We start from the raw sequence: 11,575 nt of genomic DNA, 5'->3' as shown, positions 1-11,575 counted from the left end.
AATTGGTCAGTGGTGTCATAATAAAACAAATATATTTTATTAATAGTAATTTTTACTAGATTTTAATTGGTCAGTGGTGTCATTATAATAAAACAAATATAATATTTTATTAATAGTAATTTTTACTAGATTTAAATTGGTCAGTGGTGTCATTATAATAAAACAAATATAATATTTTATTAATAGTAATTTTTACTAGATTTAAATTGGTCAGTGGTGTCATTATAATAAAACAAATATAATATTTTATTAATAGTAATTTTTACTAGGTTTTAATTGGTCAGTGGTGTCATTATAATAAAACATAATAAAATATAATATTTTATTAATAGTAATTTTTACTAGGTTTTAATTGGTCAGTGGTGTCATTATAATAAAACAATAAAATATAATATGTTATTAATATAGTAATTTTTATTGCTACTTAATTGTAATTAATCAGTGGAGCCTGAGGAACATCTGATGGTTCTCATCTGATGATCTGCAGTGATGGAGCTTCAGCAGCAGATGTCTCTGTGACTCCAGATCTCTTTATATCCGTCTGAGTTCATCACAGACACTGACCGAGAGACAGTCACTGATTCATACATTCACATTTACAGATACATTTTAACACGTATATACAACTACTGTATATAAAACTTACTAATATTTGACTTTATATTACATTGCCATGCATTTTAAATAGGATGCTGAGCAGGATTTTACACTGCATATTGCAAAATTGTGCATCTGAAACTATATTATTTAAAATATAGATGTTAAACATTTTAAAGAAAAGTTAAATATTGGAAAAATATTTCAGATGATTTAAAAGCAGATTAAGAGCATGTTTAATAGTGATATTTGAAAAGATATACAATATATTTCTATGATTTACAAGCTTTAAAACAGTTTCTCCTCATTCCAGAGAAATTAATCGTCTCTAAAAGCTTGAATTTTTTAATTATTTTTTTTTTACAAGTAGCTGATGCTGTTTATTAAAGCTTGTGTCTGCCAGTAATATGATTTAGGAGACATTACGTTATGAAAAAGGAAGACTTGAACTGCATCTGGAGGCTCTGATGAGATTATAGGAGAGTTGAATCTTTTGACACAGACTGATGTTCTCCATGAGCCGCAAATAAACTCCAATGAACTGCCTCTAATGCTCTGTAATCATGTTTATTGATTTTTTTATTCTAGTAACAATCTTTATTCTGCTATACATTATACTCAGCTAACAAAAATATGTTCTAAGAACGTTCCAGTACCTTATTTCTGAGTGTTCAAAACATCTAGTTTTTTAAATGTTTTAAATATATATCTTCTTGGTTATGCGAATGTTATGTAATCATGAACATTGTATCATTCTTCAGTTCAAACATTAAAGGACTTTTGAATGTTCTCTGAACGTTCTGAAAGTAGTTACATTTAACGTTTAAAAAAAAAAACAAAAAAAACATTCCATTAATGACGTAGCCTATAAATGTTTTTGTGCTGACGTTTTGAACGAACTTGGAACGCGCGTTCCGTTAACGTCACTGAAAGAACGTCGGCCAAAGTTCTGAGCGTCCGTCAGAACAGTGTTTGATCCCCCGGTGTCGTTCGCTGTAAACGCGTCCGCTCTCGGTATTTTTGTGTCGCTAATTTCACAGTTAACCAGTTTCATTGAGTTCTCCAGATTGGCTCATGTACACGTGCTCTTCATGACTCTTCGTGTGCTGTGAAGCGTCGCGTCAGCCGCAGTCAGAGGCGCGTCTCGGGAGGCGGAGATCACACGCTGCTTTCAGCCTCATCACGGTCGGACCCGCGGCTTTATCTCTCCGCTTCGTGCGCGCGGGGTTTTTAACGCGCTCGTCTCTCCATGCGGTCCGCGTCACTGAGGTAATAGCGCGTTGTAGCTGCGCGTCGCGCTGAGTTTCCTTCATTCCTTTCAGGTTCGGGATCGCTCGACTCTTCTGCACCGGTGTGACCATCATGGGCTCCCGCGAGCGGACTCTGTCTCTGCTGACCGCTGCTCTGCTCGTCCACGGTGAGATTCATTCATGAGCTCAAGAACTGTTGTGTGTTTGTTGGGTTGTGTTCATTACATTGTTAGTTTTTATCATTTTATTTTGTTTGTTATAATGTGTCCTGGGGCAGTACTGTGGTACATTAGTAGTATCATTCATCATTACTGTGGTAAAATGACCATTCATTCATTCATGGTATGTAGGCTACAGTACACACTGCTATAGGAGTATAAATCATTACCATGTTACTAGTTCCAGAAAGATGTGGAATTACCATGGTACTCTCCGTTATCCAATCAACCCAAATGTTTTGCAAAATATCTATCTATCTATCTATCTATCTATCTATCTATCTATCTATCGTTCCATCGTTCCATCTATCTATCTATCGTTCCATCTATCTATCTATCGTTCCATCTATCTATCGTTCCATCTATCTATCTATCGTTCTATCTATCTATCTATCTATCTATCTATCTATCTATCTATCGTTCTATCTATCTATCGTTCTATCTATCTATCGTTCTATCTATCTATCTATCGTTCCATCTATCTATCTATCGTTCCATCTATCTATCTATCTATCGTTCCATCGATCTATCTATCTATCTATCTATCTATCTATCTATCTATCTATCTATCTATCTATCTATCTATCTATCTATCTATCTATCTATCTATCGTTCCATCTATCTATCTATCGTTGTACATAGAAACTAAAGTAAGCAGATGTTTTATCACTGCAAAATTTGTGCATCTTTACACTAGTATGTATATATATAGTGTGTGTGTGTGTGTGTGTGTTTGTGAGTGTGCGCTTGTTTGCGAGTGTGTGCATGAGTGTATCTGTGTGTGTGCGAGTGTGTTTGTGCATGCTTGTGTGTATTTGTGAGTGTGCGCTTGTTTGCGAGTGTGTGCATGAGTGTGTCTGTGTGTGTGTGTGTGTGTGTTTGTTAGTGTGTGTGCATGAGCGTGTAAGTGAGTGTGTGTGTGTGTGTGTGTGTGTAAGTGAATGTGTGTGCAAGCGTGCATGTGTGACTGTGTGTGTGTGTGTGTGTGTGTGTGTGTGTGTGTGTGTGAGAGTGGGTGTATGTGAGTGAGTGTGTGAGAGTGAGTATGTGAGTGTGTGAGCGTGTTTGCTACTGAGTGTGTGTGTGTGTGAAAGTTTGTGTGTGTGTTTTGAAGAGTGTGTATCTGAAGTAAGCAGGTTTGTTTCCACCCACAGATTCACTACTAAATGACTGTGATCATCATGTTTTTAATAACCAGATTCTAGAAGATCTCAATTGATTTCCATTCATTGTGACAGAAATCCTGCAGTAAGTCCAGAGGAACAGGTTGAGTTAGATGTGATTCTACTGAAGCTCTTCAGAAAGACGCAGGAAACAACGTCTGTTGCTTTCTTTTGCTCTCAAACCGTCTGTTCTGACTGTGTTTAACCGCTGTGATCACAGTCATTGTTATTTTCTCTTGTTTGAGGTCTCTGGAATCTTCTGGTGTTTCTCATTGTGGTGACCTCAACTCCTAGACTGAACACTGCTGCATGTTCACCCTGAGATTGATTGATTTTGCAGTATGAATGCTGATGCGTGTCGTGTGTCATGTGCGGGTCAGACGGTCTCTCGGGGAACGGTCAGTGTAATTGAACCTTCTCGGTCAATTAAAGCTTCTTCATCTAAAAGCAGCCCAATCTAGAGAGAGCTTCACCAATCAGTCCTGAGTACGCTTAAAAAAAGAGTCCAAAGCTGAACAGATGTTGAGATATTGAGCGGTGGAGTTTGATTATTTTTAGGTAATCATTTTCAAACATATGCTTAAGATTCAAATACAACTGAAAGGACAATCAGACTCCTCCAGATGAGAGGCAGTCTGAGGATCTGGATTTGGCTGTTTAAAACTGAAAATAGTTCAAGAATAGTTTTTTGGCATAATGACACTACGAGTTTTAGTAATAATATTTATTAAATTGTCAAGTTGTTATGTGATTGCTAGGTGTGCCCTTACAGAAAAAACACATGAACTTCACATGTGACCACATGTGTTTTTGCACATGTGAAGTTCATGTGTTTTTTCTGTAAGGGTGGTTTCAAGAGTCACCTCCAAGTCTCTACTAAGAGTCTTATGGGATTGTTTTCAACTGTTTTTTTAATTTGTCAGGTCATAATTCATAATTCTAAAAAAAAAAAAAGAGTGAGAGTGTGTGAGTATGAGTATGAGTATGAAAGTGTGAGAGTGTGTGAGAGTGTGTGAGTATGAGTATGACAGAGTGTGAGTATAAGTATGAGTTTGTGAGTGTGAGAGTGTGTGAGTATGAGTATAATTGTGAGTGTGATTGAGTATGAGAGAGTGTTAGTATAAGTGTGTGAGTATAATTCGGAATATGAGCGTATGAGTTTGAGAGTGTGTGAGTGTGAATATGAGTAAGAGAGTGAGAGTGTGAGTGAGTATGAGAGTGTGTGTGAGAGTATGAGAAGGAATATGAGAGTGTGTGAGTGTTAATCTGAGTTTGAGAGTGTGAATGTGAGTATGAGAGCGTATGAGAGCGTGTGAGTATGAGTGAGAGAGTGTGTGTGTGTGTGTGTGTGTGTGTGTGTGTGTGTGTGTGTGTGTGTGTGTGTGTGTGTGTGAGTATGAGTGAGTGAGAGTGTGAGTGTTAGAGTGAGTGAGTGAGTGTGAGTATGAGAGTGTGAGTGAGTGAGTGTGAGTATGAGAGTGTGAGTGAGTATAAGAGAGTGAGTGTGAGTATAAGTAGGAATATGAGAGTATGTGAGTGAATATGAGAACGCACCACTAATTCTACTGAATCTAAACTTTCTACCATCAGCACTGACAATTAACCACACTTGCGAAATGTAGTCAGATTTTTGGTTTTGTGCAGTTTGACTGTATGAGTATGAGTATGAGAGTGAGTGTGTGTGTGTGTGTGTGTGTGTGTGTGTGTGTGTGTGTGTGTGTGTGTGTGTGTGTGTGTGTGTGTGTGTGTGTGAGTGTGTCAGTATGAGTATGAGAGTGAGTGTGTGTGTGTGTGTGTGTGTGTGTGTGTGTGTGTGTGTGTGTGTGTGTGTGTGTGTGTGTGTGTGTGTGTGTGTGTGTGTGTGTGTGTGTGTGTGTGTGTGTGTGAGTGTGTGAGTGTGTCAGTATGAGTATGAGAGTGAGTGTGTGATTATGAGTATGAGTATGACAGAGTGTGTGTAAGTATGAGAGTGTGAGTGTGGATATGAGAGTGTGTGAGTGTGTGAGTATGAGTATGAATATGAATGTGTGAGTGTGTGTATGAGAGTGTGAGTATGAAAGTGTGAGAGTGTGTGAGTATGAGTATGACAGAGTGTGAGTATAAGTATGAGTTTGAGAGTGTGAGTGTGAGTATGAATGTGAGCGTGAGGGAGTATGAGAGAGTGTGAGTATGAAAGTGTGTGAGTGTGTGAGTATGAGTATAATTGTGAGTGTGATTGAGTATGAGAGAGTGTTAGTATAAGTGTGTGAGTATAATTTGGAATATGAGCGTATGAGTTTGAGAGTGTGTGAGTGTGAATATGAGTAAGAGAGTATGAGTTTGAGAGTGTGAATGTGAGTATGAGAGTGTGTGAGTATGAGAGTGTGTGTGTGAGTATGAGTGAGAGAGTGAGTGTGAGTATGTATGTATGAGTGAGAGTGAGTGAGTGAGTGAGTATGAGAGTGTGTGTGAGAGTATGAGAAGGAATATGTGAGTGTGAATCTGAGTTTGAGAGTGTGAATGTGAGTATGAGAGCGTGTGAGTATGAGAGTGTGTGTGTGAGTATGAGTGAGAGAGTGAGTGTGAGTATGTATGTATGAGTGAGAGTGAGTGAGTGAGTGAGTGAGTATGAGAGTGTGTGTGAGAGTATGAGAAGGAATATGTGAGTGTGAATCTGAGTTTGAGAGTGTGAATGTGAGTATGAGAGTGTGTGTGTGAGTATGAGTGAGAGAGTGAGTGTGAGTATGTATGTATGAGTGAGAGTGAGTGAGTGAGTGAGTATGAGAGTGTGAGAGTGTGAGAGTATGAGAGTATGAGAGTGTGAGAGTGAGTGAGTGTGAGTATGAGTATGAGAGTGTGAGTGAGTGAGTGTGAGTATGAGAGTGTGAGTGTGAGAGTGTGAGTATGTGAGTGTGAGAGTGTGAGTATGAGAGTGTGAGTATGAGAGTGTGAGTATGAGAGTGTGAGTATGAGAGTGTGAGCATGAGAGTGTGAGCATGAGAGTGTGAGTATGAGAGTGTGAGTATGAGAGTGTGAGCATGAGAGTGTGAGTATGAGAGTGTGAGTGTGAGAGAGTGAGTGTGAGTGAGTGAGTGAGTGAGTGTGAGTGAATGAGTGAGTGAGTGAGTGTGAGTGAGTGAGTGTGAGTGAGTGTGAGTGAGTGAGTGTGAGTGAGTGAGTGAGTGAGTGAGTGTGAGTGAGTGAGAGTGAGTGAGTGAGAATGAGTGAGTGTGAGTATGAGAGTGTGAGTGAGTATAAGAGAGTGAGTGTGAGTATAAGTAGGAATATGAGAGTGTGAGTGTGAGTATGAGTTTGAGAGTATGTGAGTGTGAATATGAGAATGGGAGAGTGTGAGTGAGTGTGTGTGTGTGTGTGGGTATGAGTAGGAATATGAGTGTATGAGTATGAGAGTGTGAGTATGAGTGAGAGTGAGTGATTATGAATATAATAGAGTTTGAGTATGAATGTGAGTGTTAGTGAGTATGAGAGAGGGTGAATGTGATAATGTGAGTATAATTAGGAATATGAGCATGTGAGTATGAGCTTGAGAGTGTGTGAGTGTGAATATGAGTATGGGAGAGAGTGTGAGTATGAGTGAGAGAGAGAGAGAGAGTGAGTGTGAGTATGAGAGTGTAAGTATGAGAGTGAGAGTATGAGTATGAGTGTGTGAGTGTGAGTATGAGAGTTTGTGAGTATGAGTATGAGAGTGTATGAGTGAAAGTGTGTGAGTATGAGAGCATGTGGGTATGAGAGTGTGTGAGTGAGTATGAAAGTGTGTGAGTGTGAGTATGAAAGTGTGTGAGTGAGTGAGAGTGAGTATGGGAGAGTGTGAGTATGGGAGAGTGTGAGTATGAGAGTGTGAGTATGGGAGGGGAGAGTGTGAGTATGGGAGGGGAGAGTGTGAGTGAGTATGGGAGAGTGTGAGTGTGAGTATGGTAGGGGAGAGTGTGAGTATGGGAGAGTGTGAGTGAGTATGGGAGAGTGCGAGTGAGTATGGGAGAGTGCGAGTGAGTATGGGAGAGTGCGAGTGAGTATGGGAGAGTGCGAGTGAGTATGGGAGAGTGCGAGTGAGTATGGGAGAGTGCGAGTGAGTATGGGAGAGTGCGAGTGAGTATGGGAGAGTGCGAGTGAGTATGGGAGAGTGCGAGTGAGTATGGGAGAGTGCGAGTGAGCATGGGAGAGTGCGAGTGAGCATGGGAGAGTGCGAGTGAGCATGGGAGAGTGTGAGTGAGCATGGGAGAGTGTGAGTGAGCATGGGAGAGTGTGAGTGAGCATGGGAGAGTGTGAGTGAGCATGGGAGAGTGTGAGTGAGCATGGGAGAGTGTGAGTGAGCATGGGAGAGTGTGAGTGAGTATGGGAGAGTGTGAGTGAGCATGGGAGAGTGTGAGTGAGCATGGGAGAGTGTGAGTGAGCATGGGAGAGTGTGAGTGAGCATGGGAGAGTGTGAGTGAGCATGGGAGAGTGTGAGTGAGCATGGGAGAGTGTGAGTGAGCATGGGAGAGTGTGAGTGAGCATGGGAGAGTGTGAGTGAGCATGGGAGAGTGTGAGTGAGCATGGGAGAGTGTGAGTGAGCATGGGAGAGTGTGAGTGAGCATGGGAGAGTGTGAGTATGGGAGAGTGCGAGTGAGCATGGGAGAGTGCGAGTGAGCATGGGAGAGTGTGAGTGTGAGTATGGGAGGGGAGAGTGAGAGTGAGCATGGGAGAGTGTGAGTGTGAGTATGGGAGGGGAGAGTGTGAGTGAGTATGGGAGAGTGTGAGTGAGCATGGGAGAGTGTGAGTGTGAGTATGGGAGGGGAGAGTGTGAGTGAGTATGGGAGAGTGTGAGTGCGAGTATGGGAGAGTGCGAGTATGGGAGAGTGCGAGTATGGGAGAGTGCGAGTATGGGAGAGTGCGAGTATGGGAGAGTGCGAGTATGGGAGAGTGTGAGTGAGTATGGGAGAGTGTGAGTGAGTGTGAGTGAGTGTGAGTGAGTATGGGAGAGTGTGAGTGAGTATGGGAGAGTGTGAGTGAGCATGGGAGAGTGTGAGTATGGGAGAGTGTGAGTGAGTATGGGAGAGTGTGAGTGAGTATGGGAGAGTGTGAGTGTGAGTATGGGAGGGGAGAGTGTGAGTATGGGAGGGGAGAGTGTGAGTATGGGAGAGTGTGAGTGAGTATGGGAGAGTGTGAGTGAGTATGGGAGAGTGTGAGTGAGCATGGGAGAGTGTGAGTGAGCATGGGAGAGTGTGAGTGAGCATGGGAGAGTGTGAGTGAGTATGGGAGAGTGTGAGTGAGCATGGGAGAGTGTGAGTGAGCATGGGAGAGTGTGAGTGAGTATGGGAGAGTGTGAGTGAGTATGGGAGAGTGTGAGTGAGTATGGGAGAGTGTGAGTATGGGAGTGTGAGTGAGCATGGGAGAGTGTGAGTGAGCATGGGAGAGTGTGAGTGAGTATGGGAGAGTGTGAGTATGGGAGAGTGTGAGCATGGGAGAGTGTGAGTGAGCATGGGAGAGTGTGAGTGAGCATGGGAGAGTGTGAGTGAGCATGGGAGAGTGTGAGTGAGTATGGGAGAGTGTGAGCATGGGAGAGTGCGAGTATGGGAGAGTGTGAGTGTGAGTATGGGAGGGGAGAGTGTGAGTGAGTATGGGAGAGTGTGAGTGTGAGTATGGGAGGGGAGAGTGCGAGTGAGCATGGGAGAGTGTGAGTGAGCATGGGAGAGTGTGAGTGTGAGTATGGGAGGGGAGAGTGTGAGTGAGTGTGAGTATAAGTAGGAATATGAGAGTGTGAGTGTGAGTATGAGTTTGAGAGTATGTGAGTGTGAATATGAGAATGGGAGAGTGTGAGTGAGTGTGTGTGTGTGTGTGTGGGTATGAGTAGGAATATGAGTGTATGAGTATGAGAGTGTGAGTGAGTGAGAGAGTGATTATGAATATAATAGAGTTTGAGTATGAATGTGAGTGTGAGTGAGTATGAGAGAGGGTGAATGTGATAATGTGAGTATAATTAGGAATATGAGCATGTGAGTATGAGCTTGAGAGTGTGTGAGTGTGAATATGAGTATGGGAGAGAGTGTGAGTGTGAGTGAGAGAGAGAGAGTGAGTGTGAGTATGAGAGTTTGTGAGTATGAGTATGAGAGTGTATGAGTGAAAGTGTGTGAGTATGAGAGCATGTGGGTATGAGAGTGTGTGAGTGTGAATATGAGTATGGGAGAGAGTGTGAGTATGAGTGAGAGAGAGAGAGTGAGTGTGAGTATGAGAGTTTGTGAGTATGAGTATGAGAGTGTATGAGTGAAAGTGTGTGAGTATGAGAGCATGTGGGTATGAGAGTGTGTGAGTGAGTATGAAAGTGTGTGAGTGTGAGTATGAAAGTGTGTGAGTGAGTGAGAGTGAGTATGGGAGAGTGTGAGTGAGTATGGGAGAGTGCAAGTGAGTATGGGAGAGTGCAAGTGAGTATGGGAGAGTGTGAGTGAGTATGGGAGAGTGTGAGTGTGAGTATGGGAGGGGAGAGTGTGAGTGAGTATGGGAGAGTGTGAGTGTGAGTATGGGAGAGTGCGAGTATGGGAGAGTGCGAGTGAGTATGGGAGAGTGTGAGTGAGTATGGGAGAGTGTGAGTATGGGAGAGTGTGAGTATGGGAGAGTGTGAGTATGGGAGAGTGTGAGTATGGGAGAGTGTGAGTATGGGAGAGTGTGAGTATGGGAGAGTGTGAGTATGGGAGAGTGTGAGTATGGGAGAGTGTGAGTATGGGAGAGTGTGAGTATGGGAGAGTGTGAGTATGGGAGAGTGTGAGTATGGGAGAGTGTGAGTATGGGAGAGTGTGAGTATGGGAGAGTGTGAGTATGGGAGAGTGTGAGTATGGGAGAGTGTGAGTATGGGAGAGTGTGAGTATGGGAGAGTGTGAGTATGGGAGAGTGTGAGTATGGGAGAGTGTGAGTGAGTATGGGAGAGTGTGAGTGAGCATGGGAGAGTGTGAGTGAGCATGGGAGAGTGTGAGTATGGGAGAGTGCGAGTGAGCATGGGAGAGTGCGAGTGAGCATGGGAGAGTGCGAGTGAGCATGGGAGAGTGCGAGTGAGCATGGGAGAGTGCGAGTGAGCATGGGAGAGTGCGAGTGAGCATGGGAGAGTGTGAGTGTGAGTATGGGAGAGTGTGAGTGAGCATGGGAGAGTGTGAGTGTGAGTATGGGAGAGTGCGAGTGAGCATGGGAGAGTGTGAGTGTGAGTATGGGAGAGTGCGAGTGAGCATGGGAGAGTGCGAGTGAGCATGGGAGAGTGTGAGTGTGAGTATGGGAGAGTGTGAGTGAGCATGGGAGAGTGCGAGTGAGCATGGGAGAGTGTGAGTGTGAGTATGGGAGAGTGTGAGTGAGCATGGGAGAGTGTGAGTGTGAGTATGGGAGAGTGTGAGTGAGTATGGGAGAGTGTGAGTGAGCATGGGAGAGTGCGAGTGAGCATGGGAGAGTGCGAGTGAGCATGGGAGAGTGCGAGTGAGCATGGGAGAGTGCGAGTGAGCATGGGAGAGTGCGATTGAGCATGGGAGAGTGCGAGTGAGCATGGGAGAGTGCGAGTGAGCATGGGAGAGTGCGAGTGAGCATGGGAGAGTGCGAGTGAGCATGGGAGAGTGTGAGTGTGAGTATGGGAGGGGAGAGTGCGAGTGAGCATGGGAGAGTGCGAGTGAGCATGGGAGAGTGCGAGTGAGCATGGGAGAGTGCGAGTGAGCATGGGAGAGTGCGAGTGAGCATGGGAGAGTGCGAGTGAGCATGGGAGAGTGCGAGTGAGCATGGGAGAGTGTGAGTGTGAGTATGGGAGGGGAGAGTGTGAGTGAGTATGGGAGAGTGTGAGTGAGCATGGGAGAGTGTGAGTGTGAGTATGGGAGGGGAGAGTGTGAGTGAGTAGGGGAGAGTGTGAGTGTGAGTATGGGAGAGTGTGAGTGAGTATGGGAGAGTGTGAGTGTGAGTATGGGAGGGGAGAGTGTGAGTGAGCATGGGAGAGTGTGAGTGTGAGTATGGGAGGGGAGAGTGTGAGTGAGTATGGGAGAGTGTGAGTATGGGAGAGTGCGAGTGAGCATGGGAGAGTGCGAGTGAGCATGGGAGAGTGCGAGTGAGTATGGGAGAGTGTGAGTGAGAGTATGGGAGGGGAGAGTGTGAGTGAGTATGGGAGAGTGTGAGTGTGAGTATGGGAGGGGAGAGTGCGAGTGAGTATGGGAGAGTGTGAGTGAGTATGGGAGAGTGTGAGTGAGTATGGGAGAGTGTGAGTGAGTATGGGAGAGTGCGAGTGAGCATGGGAGAGTGCGAGTGAGCATGGGAGAGTGGGAGTGAGCATGGGAGAGTGTGAGTGTGAGTATGGGAGGGGAGAGTGTGAGTGAGTATGGGAGAGTGCGAGTGAGCATGGGAGAGTGCGAGT

The 11,575-nt window shown here is 44.2% G+C and overlaps 1 protein-coding gene across 2 annotated transcripts in view; it reads left to right on the top strand.

The window, feature by feature from the left end:
• The first annotated feature begins 1,527 nt into the window (after nt 1–1,527).
• Nucleotides 1,528–11,575, top strand: part of LOC137014948 (neuronal acetylcholine receptor subunit alpha-7) — a 34,766-nt gene continuing 24,718 nt past the window's right edge. Inside the window, exon 1 of one of the 2 annotated variants that reach the window (XM_067379520.1) lies at nt 1,528–2,014. In XM_067379520.1, coding sequence (XP_067235621.1) covers nt 1,960–2,014 — 55 coding nt within the window. In that variant the 5' untranslated portion in view covers nt 1,528–1,959. Of the gene's footprint in view, nt 2,015–3,136; nt 3,627–11,575 lie in introns of those variants that run through there. The other variant, XM_067379521.1, reaches the window with a different exon arrangement.

Source organism: Chanodichthys erythropterus, chromosome 24 (assembly GCF_024489055.1).
Source record: "Chanodichthys erythropterus isolate Z2021 chromosome 24, ASM2448905v1, whole genome shotgun sequence".
In the NCBI taxonomy this organism is placed as follows: domain Eukaryota; kingdom Metazoa; phylum Chordata; class Actinopteri; order Cypriniformes; family Xenocyprididae; genus Chanodichthys; species Chanodichthys erythropterus.
The sequence above is the reverse complement of the archived record's forward strand: the minus strand, read 5'-3'. Positions and strand labels throughout refer to the sequence as shown.